Raw genomic sequence first — 18830 nt, 5'->3', positions numbered from 1 at the left:
TGCTGTGGGTTTTTCTTCCCAAGGTGGAGAACCTTGCATTTATCGGCGTTGAACACCATCAGATTCTCATCCGCCCGCTTGCTGAGCCTGTCCAGGTCAGTCTGGATCACCCGCCTATCTTCTAGTGTGGATGCTCTGCCCCAAAGTTTGGTGTCATCGGCGAACTTGGCCAGTCCGCTTCTGACTCCAGTGTCCACATCATTAATGAAGATGTTGAACAGTATGGGTCCAAGGACAGAGCCTTGGGGGACCCCACTCGTCACAGGACACCATGATGAGTGACTTCCATCAATTACTACCCTCTGGGTCCGACCACAGAGCCACTTTTCCAGCCAGTGGATCGTGGAGGACCCAAGGCGACAATTGGCCAGTTTCTCCAAGAGGCGATCATGGGAAACCAGATCGAAGGCTTTTTTGAAGTCAAGATATATTACATCAATCTCTTCTCCCTTGTCCAGGTGATATGTCACCTGGTCATAGAAGGAAATGAGATTGGTCAAGCAAGACCTACCCGCAACAAACCCGTGCTGGCTATCCCTTAAGATGTTGGCGTCGGCCAGTCCATTAAGGATGGCCTCTTTAATAAACTTTTCTAAGATCTTCCCCGGGATAGAAGTCAGGCTGATGGGCCTATAGTTAGCCGGATCCACTTTCCTCCCTTTCTTGAAGATAGGCACCACATTGGCCTTCTTCCAGTCTTCAGGCACTACACCAGAGCGCCAAGAGTTTTCAAAGATCCGTGCTAGAGGCTGGGCTATGATGCTCGCCAGCTCCTTGAGTACCCTGGGGTGAAGATTGTCAGGGCCGGCTGACTTGAAGGTATCCAGCTTCTCAAGATGTTCCTTCACGAAGTCAGCATTAATGGAGGGCAGGGGATCACCCTCACCCGGACTCCCCTGTCCCGTAGCGGCCATGGGAGTCCCATGGGACTGATGAAAGACCAACGCAAAGTACCTATTTAATAGGTTGGCTTTTTTCCTGGGCGTCAGTTGTCAGTTGCCCCATCTGGTTCAGCAGGGGTCCAATGCACAAGGGTTCTTGCACTCATGTCCCTTGCCCAGGCCACATTCACCTTGCCCTGCTCCTTTGAGTGACCACATAGGCCATCAGGCATGTCTTTGCACTCCTTGGCCAGCGCTGGCACAGCCTTTTGGACCTCTCCTGTGACCCTCATCTGCATGGTGGCTGAGCAATTTGCCAAACACTGGGATAACTCTGCCCCTGGCCCTTCACCAGGTAACACAACCCACCGGTTCCCTAATTGGGGCCAGTGACTCACTTATTCTACTCATGGCTCCCTCTATGCTGCGTCACTTGGCCTTAGGCCCACTTGCAACCTCGGGCAGCCAAAAACTTACATGGGCCTCAATACTCATCCCCATCTCTCTGGGGCCTCAACACACTCATCTCCTCTCTGGGGCCTCAACATACTCACCCCCATGCTGGCACACCAGGGTCTTACACCCCACAGGCTCAGGTGCCTCTCAGTAGGCATGCCTGGCCCCTCTATCTCTGGGTTCTTACACCCCCATGGGCTCAGGTGCCTCTCCCATGGGAGTACCTGTCCCTACTCCCCTCTCTGGGGCCTCAACACACTCGTCCCTATCCTGGGGCTCTGGAGTCTTACACCTCCAAGGGCTCAGGTGCCACTGCCATGGGCGTGTCTAGCCCCATTCCCCTCCAATCTTAATAACCCAACAAATGGCAAGGGCTGGGGTTTTAAGATGCCCCTCCTCTCCTTTCACCGGGGAGGTAACTGGCCGGGCATTTCTGGGGAACTGTACCACCATGCCCAGTCCCACCAAGCTACCCTTCCCCGTCAGGGTGCAGTTTTCGGTCATATCCAGGACCAGGAGCCTTCTGCCATCCCCAATAGCTCATGCCCTTACCTCCAAGGTGTTCCAAGCAGCAGCTCAGCCAGATGTTGCCTCCTCAGCTGCTAGCAGCAAACTGCTAGCTCAGCCCTGAGAGCCTGGATCTAAAATAGCTGCCTCATCAGGGCTGGCCCACACCTGCTGGCTACCTGCTCCCAGCTCTTAAAGTGGCAGACACCAAAGGTGCTCTGCCACCCACCTTCCCCCTTAAAATGGTTACTAGGGGAGGCTCTCCCTGCTACTCAGAAAGCAGGCTCACTCATAGCCTGCAACATCCCTTAAGTGATAAGCACCCTCATGGTGCTCTGCCATATGCCTTCCACCTTAAAATGACAACTCAGGGGTGTCTCCTGGTTGCCCTCCTTGCAGGCACTTTTCCAGTCTGCTGCAGCCCACACTAAGTGGTGAGCATCCCAGTTGTGCTATGCCACAATGGAGAAAAGGAAAGTAAGTAATTTTTCCAATGTAAAGCATGCATATTTTCAAATGTCAAGTGGCAAAATAGATAGGATTCTTGATTTTCTCAAAAAGTACCGAACAATCCGTTTTTGTACTCTTCAAGATCCAATGTACTGTTAAATGAAACTGTATTTTGAAGGGGAAAGAGCAAAACACTGATGATGCTGCAAGTGAGATTTTTCAGTGACATCATCATTACTGAAGTGTCACTATGACAGTAATTTAAGAGGCCCTTTCAAGCCTATCCATAGAGAGGCACTAAACTTGATAAAAGTAATTGAAAGAGTCTTCAGAGGGGCTCGAGAGATTACAAGATGATGGCATTAAAGTTGCAGAATCAGTGAAATTTGGCTTGATCATTTCCAACAAAGAACTGGACTCAAGGACTTGAAAAATGGGGTCAGTAGGGGACTGAATCTTTCTGTTACATAGCCAGTGCAATTGATCCTAGATATACAGGTCATAGTGTCAGCTGGTAACCAGAAGAAACTGATATATGGCTGACAATACATAATTTTTGAGTGCCTTCCATCTTGCCTAACCTTTAAAATTGAAGGTACATATTTCTTAGCACATACTTATATTTTTGAAGGAAGCTGCATCACAGCTTGTTGTTTCCAAAAAAAAGGAAAATTACAGCTATAACATCATGAAAAACAAGATGTTTGAATTCAGAACATCGTCAATTCGTAATAAAGCTGCACTCCCATCCTGCTTTCTCAGTTTTAATAAAACACATTTTTCATATGTTCTGATTGGTTTCAGCGTAATATGCTGGGTATAGGCAAAGCATATAACTTGGCAGAAGTTGGGGAGAACTACATTCTTGTGTTTTCATGACAGCTTGCAATCTTTTCACTTCTAATTATATTAACTTCTTCTGTTTGAAGAGCAAATATTCTCACAGAGTAAATCACGTTAAATGTTTTGTTTTTTTTCACTATTTTTTCCAATAGTTTGTAGAAAATGACAGCAACCCTGCTTTAAAGGAGCACTGATGATGACTTTTTTGCTTTAGCAACATCTGGGCATTTTATGTTCTTGAGCAGAGCTTTGAAATTTCTAGCTTACAATTTCAGCAAACTTTACCTGGATTTTACAATTTTACTAGATGTAATAAACATTTTTAGATACAGAACTGAAGTGTTTAGGGAGCTTCATAATTTAGTGATGGAATTTCTGCTTTCAAACCCTTAACGCATCAGTCAGAGATATAAATCCATTGTTGACAGGTTGTGTCAGAACAGATTTCTTGTCATATTTGGTCACATTGCACAGATTTATTGAAAATGCTTAATGTTGCCTTTCCCCAGTTTCTCTACGTGGGATATAATATTACAGTGAATGCTCTGCTTTTTAAAAAAAGAAATAAAGAAAAGAGAACTGGTAATACCTGCACTTCAGTGAAAAATGAAAGGAACAAGTTAAAAATGTGTTGTTTTTTTTTAAAATAAGACTCAATAAAAAAGGATTGCTTTTGCAATTTGATAACAGCTTGAAAAGAAATGTAAAAAATTCCTCCTACTGATAAGAAAGACTCTTCAAGTAGTAAGAATTTTATTCTAAGGGTGGAAAAAAATGAACCCAGAGATTTTGAAAACTTGGAAGACTGTGGTTGTTATTTCTTAATAAAAGCTTTGTGTATGATGTGGCAACTGTTTCTACAGTTGTTAATTTTCTCTGGAAATGCTCCAATACAAGCATATAGTTCAGTGTTTAAAGCAATAAGCACTGTTACCTTGGGTCTAACACAGTCTTCTTGACTAACCTTGGGCAAATATCCCAGTTTACCACTCTGTTTAATAGACGTAATAAGGGTGAGAAAAATCTAAATATCTATGTTAAAGTTTACGACATTGTTTGTACATCATGTGTAAAAGTTGCTGTTTAAGCCCAAAATTATCAGCTTTGAACCAAATCCTGAACTCTTTGCTTAGTTCTTACTTGGTGTTTAAACAAGCCAGTTTTATCAATCAGATTGGAGTCTCTTGATAAAACTGAGGGTTTGGATGGTGATGATGATTTTACACTGGTAATTCCTGGACTATTTAGAACCAGGACAGACTGAAAATCTTCCACAAGAAAATCAGATTTCAGGAAATGTTTAGACTAGTTACAAACCTGAAGTTTATACACATTCAGATAAGATTTGGAGAGACCTTAAAGTTCTTGTGTGCTTAATAAGCAGAAATCCTAGTTTTCTCTGATTTAAAAAGAACTCCAATTTTCAGTTAAAAAAAGTAACATTTTTCCATGTTTTAAATGAAACATCATTAATATATAGCTATATATTATAATAATAATTATAATATATGTATATATAATAATGTATAATATATAGCTATATATTAATGATGTTTCATTTAAAACATGGAAAAATGTGGATTTGGGGTTACTTCTATTTAACCGAAAATTGAGGATTTTTTTAAATCAGAGAATACCAGGATCCCTGTTAATAAGTTAGTTATCTGTTATTTCTATTTACATTATTATGGTTAAACCAAGTGAGTGAGGAATTATAACCAGTTCCCAACATCAGATACAGTGATGGAAATCACAGATAACATGATTAGAGTCACTGACATCACATTCTGGAAATTGCCTCATTATAGATTCATAGATGCTAGGGTCGGAAGGGACCTCAATAGCTCATCGAGTCCAACCCCCTGCATAGGCAGGAAAGTGTGCTGGGTTCAGATGACCCCAGCTAGATGCCTATCTAACCTCCTCTTGAAGACCCCCAGGGTAGGGGAGAGCACCACCTCCCTTGGGAGCCCATTCCAGACTTTGGCCACCCTTACTGTGAAGAAGTTCTTCCTAATGTCCAATCTAAATCTGCTCTCTGCTAGCTTATGGCCATTATTTCTTGTAACCCCCAGGGGCGCCTTGGTGAATAAATCCTCACCAGTTCCCTTCTGTGCCCCCATGATGAACTTATAGGCAGCCACAAGGTCGCCTCTCAACCTTCTCTTGCGGAGGCTGAAGAGGTCCAGGTGCCCTAGCCTCTCCTCAAAGGGCTTGGCCTGCAAGCCCTTAACCATACGAGTGGCCCGTCTCTGGACCCTCTCCAGGTTATCCACATCCCTCTTGAAGTGCGGCGCTCAAAATTGCACGCAGTACTCCAACTGCGGTCTGACCAGTGCCCGAAAGAGGGGAAGTATCACCTCCTTGATTCTGTTCGTCATGCATCTGCTGATGCACGATAAAGTGCCATTAGCTTTCCTGGTGAAAGGAAAGTGCCATTAGCTTTCCTGATTATATTCCTTTTAAATATTGATCAGCTCATTTTTGACTGCCTAACCTGAATCCAGAAATAAAAACCTCCATTTACAAGTTGTTTAATTTCACACACAAATATCTTTTTGTACATGCTAATATCCTATTCACACTAACAATGCATGGTTCTCTACATATAGAGTGGTATGTATGTGTGAAAAGAGCACATACATTTTAATGACTAAAGTGTATGCACCCAGCTTTGTAAATATGACCATTTGTGATTTTTCTGCAGAATCTATCTTTTGTTTTGAACTTCCACAAGCACCCACAGAATTGTAAAGTATCTTTAATTCTCACTCTCTTTTTTTCTTTTTAGCTGTTGTCAGTGCCATTCCAGTACCAACACTAGAAAGTGCCCAGTATCCAGGAATCCTACCATCTCCAACATGTGGATACCCACATCCACAGTTCACTCTTCGACCTGTGCCATTCCCAACGCTGTCGGTTGACCGGACCTTCGGAACAGGAAGAAGTTAGTAGAGTACTTTTTTTCTTTTCTTTCAATATTTATTTCTGAGAAAATGCTTTGAAAAATGAAATTGCATGGTACCTCTTGGCTATGTTTCTCTAATTTTTTTCTGACATAAGCCAGTGATAAACAGAGGGAAAAAAGATGTACTTGTATTTTGCAGGATAAGTGCGAGGTCCAGTAAGATTATATACTACCTGTGAACCCTTGTACACATGGGGGGAGGGGGGGGATTTCCACATTGTCTTAATCTGTCTCCTTTAAAGTAACATGATGGGTGTCAATTTATGCCATCACTGTTACAGGTGACAGGTCACAAATCTTGAAATTGCTCCACGCGCTATTCAAAGTTAAATACGATAGGGGATGCCACATAACAATTGAACCCTTCTGACCTCTTAATACTAAATTACAGCAGAGAGCACTAAACTACAGCTCACACAATGTGATACATGAAGATCAGCGATAGTTGTTTAGTTTTATTAAATGACATATTTTACTTAAGTGTAATTTCAGTACTTTCATTACTGTCATAATGAAAGTACTCATTTTCAGGAATGTGACTGTGCTCCTGGGTGCCTAGCATAGTTCAGGCAAATCAGTTTTCAACACATCCTAGCTGTCAGTAGAGTGAATTTGGACATGACTAACAGAAAAAAGGTTTCTTTTAAATATTTATTTAATTTAATTAATGAACTTTAAAAGGAGGTCAGCAACAGAATGATTCAGGTCAGGCTCTGCAGCTCCACCTGGTATGCTGAAACATTCATTACACAAAAACACCTGTGAATTACATGGCAAATTACCTGAAAGTACCAGTGAATTGTAGCACTACCTGGTGGGCAAGAAGGCTGAGGATACATAATTGGGAGAGTTGACATGTATTTGACATATACACATGACAGATTTTTTGTCCACAATGGGACAATTTGCCATGATCAAACTAAAATGCTTTGGAGGTGGTCTAAGTTGCCATGCTCTGGGACAGTTTGACATGACAAAACCTCATGCATGTGTACATGGTGACACTGTTTTGCTAGCCAAATGGGAATTTTTCATCATGTGTACATGGGCAAATCGGCACGTGTACAAGTGCTTAGTGAGATTAATTCCTTCTTCTCAGATTGAACTAATATGCAACAGTAGAACAATACCTTGTGAACAGGATTCTCAAAAGTACTTAGTTGATGGTGTGCTTTTGTTCCCCTGGAAATCCAATGAAAACGACTTTTCCAACTCTTATCGTGCAAACTTTATTTTAAACCCAGGTATCTTAATATCTTACTAACATTTCTTTTCCAGCAGAAAATATCTGATAATCCATATCAGGTGACACTCCTTAAACTGCAGGATCCTCTGTGGTAATTAAGCCCTTTCTTTGTAGCTGAAGGATTAAAGTGTTATGGTAAAGGAATCTTTAGTTCATGCCATTCAGACTAAAAATACTGAGTAGAGCCAAGACAGACTTGTGTCAGTGCTGCTTTGTAGAGCTTGCAAGTTGTTGAATCTCATCTGGATGGTCTCTACAAAGAGTTGTGAACCATTTGAGTTTTGCAAAAACAGCATGTGTTAAGGGAGGAGAGAGAATCAGACTAAAACAGCAGCAGGAGCGCACCTAACATACCCAGTGTTAAGCACTGCACAAGTTTACCCAGATATGTCCAATTAATTTCGCTGAACACAGAAGAAATATTTCTGGTTGATGCATCATTTTACTAACGTTTCCCTTTCACTGACCATTTAGCCTCTTCTCTGATATTTGGCATCTCCAATCATCCTTGCCATCTTCCTTTTCCAGGTCCCCTCAGTCTCTTACTTTATTTTAAACTACCTTCCTGTGACAACTTCCAGAAAGATGGAGCTTTCCAGGAAAACTATAACATGTAATGTCCATTGTGTCCCTTAAAGAAGTAGAATTGAGTTTTGTTTGTTCCCATGCCTACATGAAGGGTTTCCAGCATCACTTTCATCTCTTATTTTCTAAGCATCTCTCACTATTTTAACATAATAATGACTGGTTTTGTATGTTAATTATAATGGAGGAATCATATTATCTTATAATTCTCTTTTAAGTTTGTTCTACTCTATATCAGGTATGACATTGACAGATTAATGTCAATCAGTTATACCCATTTTTCATATTATAGGGATTTCCTGCTGCTCACCCATGGAGATGTCAAAATGAGTGATTTTTCCTCCTCTTGCTTGATTTTTGCTTTTAATCAGTTTGGTCATGAAGACCAGCAACAGCACTTCTAATCAAGGGCTCAAAACAGAGTACAGGCTCAGATATTCTCACCATCATTGGTGTAATTTCCTCTTTCTGAGGCTAGATGGTGGTTGTCTTTTAAGTCCTAGCTAGTGTGGCCACTTCTTGGTTCAGACTCATGCCTGCTTTTGCCTGGTTGTTTCCATATACATTTCAAAATTATCATAAACTCAACAGAGGAACACAGGAAAGAAGACACAAGGTAAACATTTAATGGCACTGTTCAACTTGCAGTGTAGATAGCTAGCTGGAAGGAGGACATTTGAAAATTGGAATATCTGGTCGTGTTCCTGTAGCGTTTAAAAAAAATAAAAGAACGAGGTAGTGCACCTCTGATAGGCACTTTATAAGTGTCCACAGGGGCAGCAGGGAGTGTGGCTAACGGGGAGGGATTATACCAGTCATAAATTGTCAGTACCATAAGTAAGTGTGGACCTTGTCACGGTAGACAGATCTTTCACTTTTACAGAGCAAAGTAGAACTGAGGCAAATTTATCACTAGATAAATTGGTACAAACACAACACGCCAGCAGTGACATCAAAGAAAGCACCATTAGTTCTACACATCCATCAGGAATGGAAACTCAATGGTGTATACCACAAAAAGAATCTGGGTGGACAAAATTTGTTTAAGTATCAATCCATCATAAGGCACAAACTGTTTTTATTCACCCTTCTGAAAAGCTCACTTGCTTGCTCACACACATGCATGCATACTGCTTGCCAGCCCACTCATCTTCTCAGTTTGTATACAGCCCACTGATCATATTTTCAAAGTAACAGCACTTAAAAGCTCTCTTGAGAGTCCCCCCAAAAAGGTACGTGCAGAAATTTATGGCAGGATAACAATTTCAGGGAAGAATGTGTGGAAAGTGAACATCTGATTGTTAATACACAAGAGTTTTCCAGAAAAGGGTCAATAAAAATCAGATTTAGGGATGGGGCATTCAAACAAGGAAGATGAGGATGGGGCTTACAGTGTATCTGCTATTGCAGTAACTGCCTGTGTGCACATTCGAACTCTCAGCATATGCAAACGAATCCATAGTAGCTTACCTCAGTAAGAGATGGAAAAGCTTAATTTTTTGATTAATCTTTGGTAATGTCAGATCTTCAATAAATATAGATAGCTAAGGTTTTAGGTCTTCAAGGAAATTCTCTATTGAACAATTAGATTTCAGGGGATGTTTGGATACCAATGTATTTCAAATAATTCAAGTTTGACTAATTAGGGCTGTATGGCATTTCAGAAATTGTCTAATATTGCTACACTGAAACCATGATGAGCTTGAAATTTCATTTTTTTGAGAGCTTGATTGTCTGTGGAGGGACATTGACTTTCAAAGGTCTTTGAACATACTGACCGTGCTGTTCACTTCCAAGCAAAAAATCCTCTACCAGTGTTGTGCCTCACATTTTCCAGTTACAGTAAGGCATGTTCATAGACAAGCAGATGGGAACATTGCTTGTTTTAGCTCTGACAGCCCGCCAAGCAATCGACTGTCTTTCTCTAGCAGCACAGTGGGTTTGTGTTCAGCCTGAGGGGAATGGAGGGAAATATAAATATATTTCTAGCATGATGTCTAGACATTTTATCAGCACCGATGCTGCGACCCACGAATGCTGGGACCAGCAGCAGTATATAGTTTGGAAGAATTGACGTACATGTTTTTCCTCAAACATATCCAGCCAGCAGACAATGTTTAAAGCTGCTGAAATGTCAGCTTCGCGTGTGGATGACCTCTTCCATTCTCATATGAAGCCTTTCTGTTGCAGAAACTGGCTGGAATGTAACAAAAATATTTCAAAATTCTGGACAGTCTCAGATCAACTTATTTGGCTGATATATTAATCAACAAGACTGCAGCACTGCAATAACTCCTTTAAGATGAATTCTACCTGCGGTACTACACGACTGAATACACTATTGATCAGGACATAGCAGTCTTTGAACAGTTTGTGAGCAGTGTCATTAGGGAAAGCGTTGTTTTGCATTCTGCCTAATGGACTATGCTTGAACACCTCTTTCTAGTTCTGGAAGCTGTTACAATTGACCCAAAGATTTGAATGCTGGAAAACATCTATATATCAAGTTTTCCTGCTGACGAAGAAACTAAAGACTATGAAGGTGAAAGCCATACTTGAGTCAGAACCAGCCTTGAATAATATGCCTTTATGTCTGTTTGACCACGAATGCTGAAATGGCCAGCCATAACACGTACCAACTCCCATATGTTAACTCTCCATCCTTAAAATGAGGAAAGATATTTGAACCAGAGGTGACTTACCTTTGAGTAGGAGTTCCTATTAAAAATTAGCCTCCATCAGAAGAGTCCTTCATGTTTTCCATCTCTTCAGCACATACTCAATGTTGGGGAAAGATTTTGAGATTAAGTAGGATATACTGGCATCAAAATGCAAAGAAGCCTCAGTTTTTTTCCCCTCTCCTTTAAGTACACAGATTTCTGTACCTTCGGGGTCTTAGAGAATGAGAGAAAAGGGGACTCAGATGAGAAGTTATGATTCAGGTTCAACATACAAAATATTGAGGTGATACTGGTTTCTCTGCATCTCTGCAGTATTTTAAGAGCTAACTGAAGCTATAGAGTCAGCCTCAGAAAAGGTCTCTGTCCTTCTCTTGTCAAAATGATGCTATCTAAGGGACTTCCCTCCAGATGTTAAAATGACCACAGTGGGTTTAGGATATTTTCAGGTTGGACCTTGGCAGTGTACAGCAGAGTGACCCTGAAGGCCATATGGAAACTACAGATGGTACAAATCAAAGCAGCTTCCTTTCTAAATATAATAGACCATTAGTGGCACATTTTTGCAGTAGTCCATGCTTTATAATTGAGGCTTCAGTGGAGAAAGTGCCAAGAAAATATATATATTTAAATTATTCAAATGATAATGTATGTTTTTACATCATAGCTATAAATAAAGACAAGACTATTAGTTAAACACACGCACATAAAGGAATAAAGGATGACAATGAGGAGGAAGACTGAAACAGTCCTCCAAAGTTGGAGGTAGCAATACCAGATAAGAAACTAAAATAGCAATTTCATCTCTTTGAGCAGTAAAAGTGAAAAAAAAAATGATACTGTTTCTTTTTGGAACTAATTCTGTAACGGTAAACTTTTGTTTTCTGATGTTAGATGGCCTATCTAGGTAAGGTCTTTATATGGCCCCTTCCATGATATCTGAGCACTTCAAAACCTTCAATATATTTACCAGTAAGGTAAGGAAGTACTGTCCAGAGCGTGAAGTGAGACACAGAGGGCTGAAAAGAATCGATCACTGGTACGCAGAAAGTTTGTTATGGAGCAAGAAGGGGTTTCAGCATCCTAACTAGTGGCCTAAGCACAGGACTACTATTCCTATCCAGAAAGAAGTACTGTTAAATGTAAAATATGAGATTTAACTTAATCAATAACACTTTTTTTTAGAGAGACAAGAAACAAGACATTTTAAGTATCTTGAGCTATCTCATGACCATTGAAGGCAAATCTCCTCAGTGAATTCATCCTGGACTTTTGCACACAAAACTGATTTAATTATATGACTCAGTGTAACTGTGGCCCTTATCTTTGGGTCTTGAACCCTGCTTTCCCCATCATTTTACTCTCCAGTAAATTCTGTGAAAGTGAATCCAGTCTTAAATTATCAAATGTTAAAAATAATCCCATAGGATGCAAGTTAGGATTTACTCACATTTGTAAATAGCCTGAGAATAAAATATAGGTTCAAATAAATTAAGTATTTTTATTGTTCTTTGTACTAAAGTAACATCCAGTGACCTTAGCTGAAATGAAACGCATATATGTGTAGGTGCTGTACAAATACATAGCCACTGATTCAGTGAGATTATGGTTCAAATAGATAAAACAAAGGGTGGAAGCGGGTGGAGGCAGAGAGAGTTGAAATGATTTGCCCCGTATCACACAGCTATTCAGTGGTAGAGCCAGAAATACTATACAGCATGTATCAGATGCAATCATATTCAGCTTATTGCCCATTTTGGCAATCTAGGGTGGTGCTTGTATAGTATTTCCCAATTTTGTTGCAGAATAGAAGATATACAATACAACAAATAATTCATAAGTCTGATATAATCAAATTGTTTGAAAACCATGAACATCAAGAGAAGTCCTGGACCCCGGAGAGAAGTCACCTGACCCCAGTGCTCTTTTCTTCCAGGGCAGGTAGTCAGACTCGGTGATTTACTAAGGTGCCTTCCAACCCTAAACATCTATGGAATCTATGAAATTGGTCAACTATATGAAACTCTAATTTGTCTAGGTCCCTCTGAATCCTAGACCTATCCTCCAGCATATCTACTACTCACCCCAGGTTGGTGTCATTTGCAAAGTTCCTGAGGGGTGACCTCTTATCTTCCAGGTCATTCATAAAGTTATTGAACAAACCTGGCTTCAGGACTAATCCCTGGGGCAATCTACGTGATACTGGCTGCCAAGTAGACATTGGGTCATTGATTACTATCCTTTTAGCCCATCAATCCATCCAGTTTTCTGGTCCAACCCATACTTCCTTAGCTTGCTTCTGAGAGTGTTGTGGGAGACTGTATCAAAAGCCTTGCTAAAGTCAAGATATATCACGTCACTGCTCTCCCTGCATCCACAAAGCCAGTCATCTCATCATAGAATAGGGTCAGGTTGATCAGGTATGACTTGCCATGGGTGAATCCATGCTGACTCTTCCTAATAACCTCTTCTCCAAGTGCTTAGAAATGGATTCCTTGTAGATCTGCTCCATGATTTTTACAGGTACTGAGGTGAGGCTGACTGGTCTGTAGCTCCCTATATCCTCCTTCTTCCCTTTTTTAAAGATGTACAGTAAATTTGCTCTTTTCCAATTGTCCAGGACTTCTCTTGATCTTCACGGTTTTCAAATATAATGGCCAGCAGCTCTGCAGCAAACTTCCTCAGCACCCACAGGTGCATCACGTCCAGACCCATGTACTTCTACATATCCAATATTGCTCCTTTCAGGCATATAAAAAACATGGGCTCTATTAAAAAAAATAGCTTTACTTGTAATTATAACATCTGAATAAGCCGTCAGAATTTTTAGCCATCAATGCTGAGTTTCGTGAGAGAAAGTGACTACCTGCTCAGTGGGAGATCGAAGAAGCTGGATTAGATAATAATAGTAGCTCGCTCATCCTCATCCATTATGCAAGCATGCTCAAAGCTGTCCATCTTCTATTCCTTCAAGAATGTGAAGAAACTCACATAATATTTTCAAGCATTTACATTTTATTGCTTTAAAATCTCCTTTCTCATACACCAGACATCTTCATCAGATAACTTACTTTCAATACGTATGACCTAAATCCAGTCTTCTAACAGAATAATCCTTCCTTAATTTTCAGTTATATCCATAAAGTGTATTGTCTCATTAGGTCTTCAGTTACTTTTTTCCTCAAAATTTGTAACTTTTTTTCCCCCTTCCAATAGCAATTTTTAGTTTCTAGCCCCCAGGGTGTTAGAAAAACTGTCTCAGGAGTAAAACATAATCCCTATAATATTAAGGCTAGAACTGTTCCTGCTGGCTGCTCTAGTTTTTTTTCTAGCTGGGCATTTAAGCTCAGTAAATAGCAGGTAGGTCAGTGGAAGGTAGCAGTACGCGTCTGTTCTGACTTGTCCATATATGCAAGTCAACAATCTCCTAAAAGCAGTATATTTCAGGAATGCTGTGCTAGGCTCAGTGGGAGAGTAAGAGTGTTTCAAGAGTTGTAAAAGAAACTGAGAGACCAAGAACAGAAATAACAGACCAAGGGCTAGATCTTCACTTCAGGCATAGTCCTGAGCAAGAATAGCTTGATAGCTTTGATCTTTGTAACTGAGACATATCCCTTTGTGTCACAATTCTTCCATTCTTTTTCTTTGCTCACGGCGATTGGAGGGAGAGTGCAAGGGCACCATGCCCTTTCTGGCCTTTACCATAAGCAAATTATAACAAACCCTCACCACCTCAGCTGTGTAGGCCAGCAAGCAGTAGAAACAGTTAGTCTCACCCATTCTCCATGTCTGACTACTGTCAGATTACCCTTCTTCACCCAGATTAAGGTAGGAGTATACAGGAAATTCTGATTTCCATGCCCTTGTATGTAGTCCAGGTCAGTCTAACTCAAAGAAAGTAAGCAGGAAAGAGGACTGCAAAGACTGTACTTAGGGAGAAAGCAGAAAGAAGGAATTGGAATGATACAGCCAATGGCATCCTTATGCAAAGAACCATGAAGGTGGAAACACGGAAACTTAATCACAACCTAGCAACTTTCTAAAAGCTGAAAATGACTTTGACCCTGGTCATATCTTGCAGTTAGCCTCCTAATCCTGGAGCTCAGTATGCCAGAGATGACTGCACTGTTGCCTCAAGAATGGCTAATATGATTCTGGAAATGAACAAAAATCCTCATTTCCATTTTTCAAAATTGTTTTCCTATTTAGTAGGTTGTAATTACTTATATACATTGACATTAATTATTATAAAGTGCCTTGAGATTTGACTTGGCTGTGTAATTGCATGTTATTTGTACAATGAGTTCTGGTTGTTGCAGCCGCTTTTGAAAGCAATTCAGATCCTCTGGAGCATTTTTGGTCCCAGTATAATAACTAATTCTGATATCTAAGTGTCAGGCAGGTTGTTTTCTGCAGTAGAAAGATGAGCTCTTTTTTTTTTCTTTGCTTTCTGGGCTCCTGCCACAAGTTGCATGATTGACTGTTGCATTACAAGCTATCCTAGCTGGCACAGATATTAAGGAAAATCAAGACATTGGACAAATGCAGTTTATACAAAATAAAGACATTCTGCCTCTGATCATACCCTGTTAAGTTGTTCGTTCCATGCACTTTTTTTGCTTTTAAGTATGGTAGGGACTTTTAGACACTCACCAAACACTGCAGTCTCCTAGGAACACCCCAGTACTCAATGGTACCAGGTCTCTCTGGACGTGCTTCTGTTGCTGAAAGTAAGGGATTGGGATTCTGCATTGACCCACTGCCACAAAAGTGATGTGCAGTAGTGATGGGGATTACTACAGCTCCGCCCCTTCTCCCCCCCCTTACTTGTGGCATGGGTTTAGGCAATTCCTGAGTATCCTTCTGTTTAGCGTACTACAGTCATTGTAATGTCACATCAAATATTCCTTCTACTCTCAGTAGCTCTCCTCTGATCATTTCCTCCCATGGCTAATTCTTCCTAATTGGACTTGCTGTGGTATAGGTTGTTGGTTAGGATTTGCTCTTCCTTAGCTACTTCCAAATTACAATTTCTTTTTAAGAACAAAATAATCTGTTCCTTTCTGCCTTTTGTGGGGCTGATGTGTATTGAGTTATCTGTTGGCCAAACAAATTCATTTGGACTATAGGGAACATTTGACAGATCCCCTGTAGTAAACTTCCAATCATAGCTTTCTGATGATGCAGGCTTTCTCCCTGGAAAACAGTCAGCACTTTTGGTGAGTCGGCATCACCAGAAGACTAAAGACTCAGCTACACTTGTTTTGTGGCTAGGATTTCTTGTCACACATCTCAATAGTAACAGCACAGGTAACCACAGGCTACCATTCTGTGCTGCAGGGTTCCCCTGAACGTGCAGTACGTTAAACTAGGGAGTTGAGATGCAGTATTGATCCACTGGTCACAATCTCTCCATGGAGTAGATGCACATTTTAGCCACCTGCCTGCAGACTAACTTCCCAGGCTTTTCTTTCCTGCAGCCTCCACCATCCACACAGCTAGCTGGAGGTTGATAGTCCAGAATTCCAAGTCAGATGCCTTCTTTTGAGTATAACCCCTCTTGCGAGGGGCTGCGGTGACTCAGTTTCCCCGAGAGTATCTCAGTTTAACTGGAGGGTGCAAACAAGTGTGATTTATTTACACACACGAGCACCCAAACAGCAAGCTGTAACCCAATGTGAAACCCTGATAACAAAATGCCCCCTCTCAACAGTATGACTTAAAATGCTGATTCCAACAGTCCCACAAAGACCCTTTCCCTTGTGCACAGCCCAGCTGTCTCGGACGGCACAAGGACTTCCACTGCTCCACAATCGTACTGACTGCATTCATTTCTGCAGCCTTTTAAAGGCAGCTCACTCAGGCCATAGTTGTGTCTCAGCAGCTACTTCTTCTCCCTGCTGAGGTCTTCCCGTGGAAAAGTCAATCGTTTTCCCATCTGTACTTAGACCAGGCTCCTCCTCCACAGTCTTCCTGGGGCTCTTGCAATGGTACATGGAGCACATCAAGGGGCAAAGCTTCTCCCCTGCTCCTTCTACCTGGCTCTGGGCAAAAATGGCTCCCACTTTGCAGCTCTTCTTTCCCACTTTCCCTTCTGCTAGCCCTCAAATCAATCTGGCAGTCATAGTTCAATCCAGCTCTCTCTGTCTAGTTTTCCTGGTCTTACAATAGCTTTCCCCATCTCTGCTTAACCTTTGCAATCCACGGATGGGAGTTACATGAGAAATCACCTTGTGATGTATTTTTGTCTACTCCACAGAGCCTTCACTACCATAGCTATGCCAGCCTTGCTGTGTAAGCTTATCCTCCTTGCGAATGTATAATGTAGGCTGTCAGAAAGAGTTATCTACCATTATAGTTATACCACTTCCCCAAACAGCAGTAACAACATTGGCAGGAATCCTTTTCTCTTGGCCTAGCTGCACATACACCAGGTGTTTTGCCTACTGGGATACGACCTTTCACCATGGATCTAGGATTTTGAAAATGGGGATGAAATAGGAGCTACATTACCAGGAACAGCTAACAGACAGCAGAATTGCAGAAGAAAGGCTAACTTGATAAGTGGAACAACAAGACCATTGAAAAGAAAAGCAGGGTATTAACACATACAGAATGAAGAGTTTAGGAGAAATAAGGAAGATGCTGATGAGCCTTGAAGTCAGTTGGGTCCCTCGTTGCTGCCTGAATATAAATGCTGCTGCCAGGGAGTTGATTGTGAACTTGGGTGAAGCAGGAATAAAAGGGGTTGCAAGTGCACCATTATACCCCCCTGGATCTTTGCCTGTCTTTTACCTTAACCAACATGTCTGGTCAGACAACTTTGTGTTGTGGACTTTGCCCATAGCACAGTTGTGTACCATCTTTTTCGGTGAAAACAGCACTGAACCATCTTTCCTGCAGAGCCTTTTGCAATACTGTTCATGTCGTCAGTAATAAATCCCACTGTGAATTGGTGACTGTGCTGAAAACTGCTAAGCAATCTTAGTCACACTGGAATTAGCAGTTTGGCTACCTCGCTGCAGAACATGATATTATTTTATCCTTGGATATCTTTTCCTCTTAGTTCTTTTTTCTTTCACAGTACATTTGCTGGTTTTGTCTCTCTCTTTTGGCATGGAAAGTTCATGACAGGGGTTATTATTGAGAGCTTTTGTGCAAAATACTACAGAACATAGAGTAACCTTGATTTATATTGGAGGGTTAACATGCCATGTTTAAATCACAGAAAAATTGACTTTGGATATAGGATAATAAAACAGCAACTGACTGCTTTGGCACACTGGATATTACAGCTGTCTCAAGGAAAAATGATACTGGTTGTTGGTTAAATAGAAATTAATTAAGTCCCTTCTTTGTCTTCAGCAAGTCTCATCAGATATGACTAGGATAGTACTGTGGGGTGGAACATAATGAATTCCAGCAGCAAGAGTTTGTTCCACTATCCCAATGATGTATTTATGTTTTTGTTGATTTTTAATATTTAAAAGCACCCAGGTTGTACGGCAGTGGGAACCTAGGAAGTTTATGTATAAATAAAATAGAGATAAGGAGGTAAAAATGTCACTTTCTATGTTTTTTAAAGGAAAATATATTACAGTGCTATAGTACATGGCTGCTTTCGGGAGTGCCTGGTGTTTAATATATCGCCCAGTAACATTTGAAAGAAATACATACGTGTTTGTCTGTAGAGGTTGACATCTTGGTGCTTTCCTTTCTTGGGGAAGCAATGAAAAAGGTAGGAAGTAGGACTTAGAAAAAGGTATCTTAATTAATGTTCTCTTTTTAAATTCTTCTACAGCGGTGAATGAAGGACCAGCCTCCCAACAGCCATCCATGCTGCCACAGACACAGCCTGAACATCCCAGCACTGAGGACGCCCCCAGCAGAACGATCCCTACAGCCTGTGTCCGGCCTACACACCCGCTCCGCAGCTTTGCCAACCCCTTGCTACCTCCACCAATGAGTGCAATAGAACCGAAAGTCCCTTATACACCACTTTTGTCTCAAACAGGTAATAACAAAGGGAAAAGATCCCTTGCGTTATTAGTCTAAAGCTAGACATAATATAAACTATAGCATACCAGCTAAGCTTGGGCATACAGATTATCTCCCTGCCCCTGCCACAGTATGTGAGTGCCTTGATGTCTTTATTATTTTCACCACTGCAGGGATTGTTGTTATCCCTATTTTACAGGTGGAGAACTAAAGTAGAG

General features: G+C 41.1%; 1 protein-coding gene across 2 annotated transcripts in view; it reads left to right on the top strand.

Annotated features, from left to right (window-relative positions):
* The window catches only part of DCC (DCC netrin 1 receptor), a 1021998-nt gene that overhangs the window by 957920 nt on the left and 45248 nt on the right, over positions 1-18830 (top strand). For both annotated transcript variants that reach the window (XM_019495847.2, XM_059725279.1), the window contains exons 26-27: positions 5929-6084; positions 18416-18628. In XM_019495847.2, the coding sequence (XP_019351392.1) occupies positions 5929-6084; positions 18416-18628 (369 nt within the window). The remainder of the gene's footprint in view (positions 1-5928; positions 6085-18415; positions 18629-18830) is intronic.

The sequence above is a fragment of the Alligator mississippiensis genome, chromosome 3 (genome assembly GCF_030867095.1).
Source record: "Alligator mississippiensis isolate rAllMis1 chromosome 3, rAllMis1, whole genome shotgun sequence".
In the NCBI taxonomy this organism is placed as follows: domain Eukaryota; kingdom Metazoa; phylum Chordata; order Crocodylia; family Alligatoridae; genus Alligator; species Alligator mississippiensis.
This window is presented reverse-complemented; position numbering and strand designations above follow the sequence as displayed.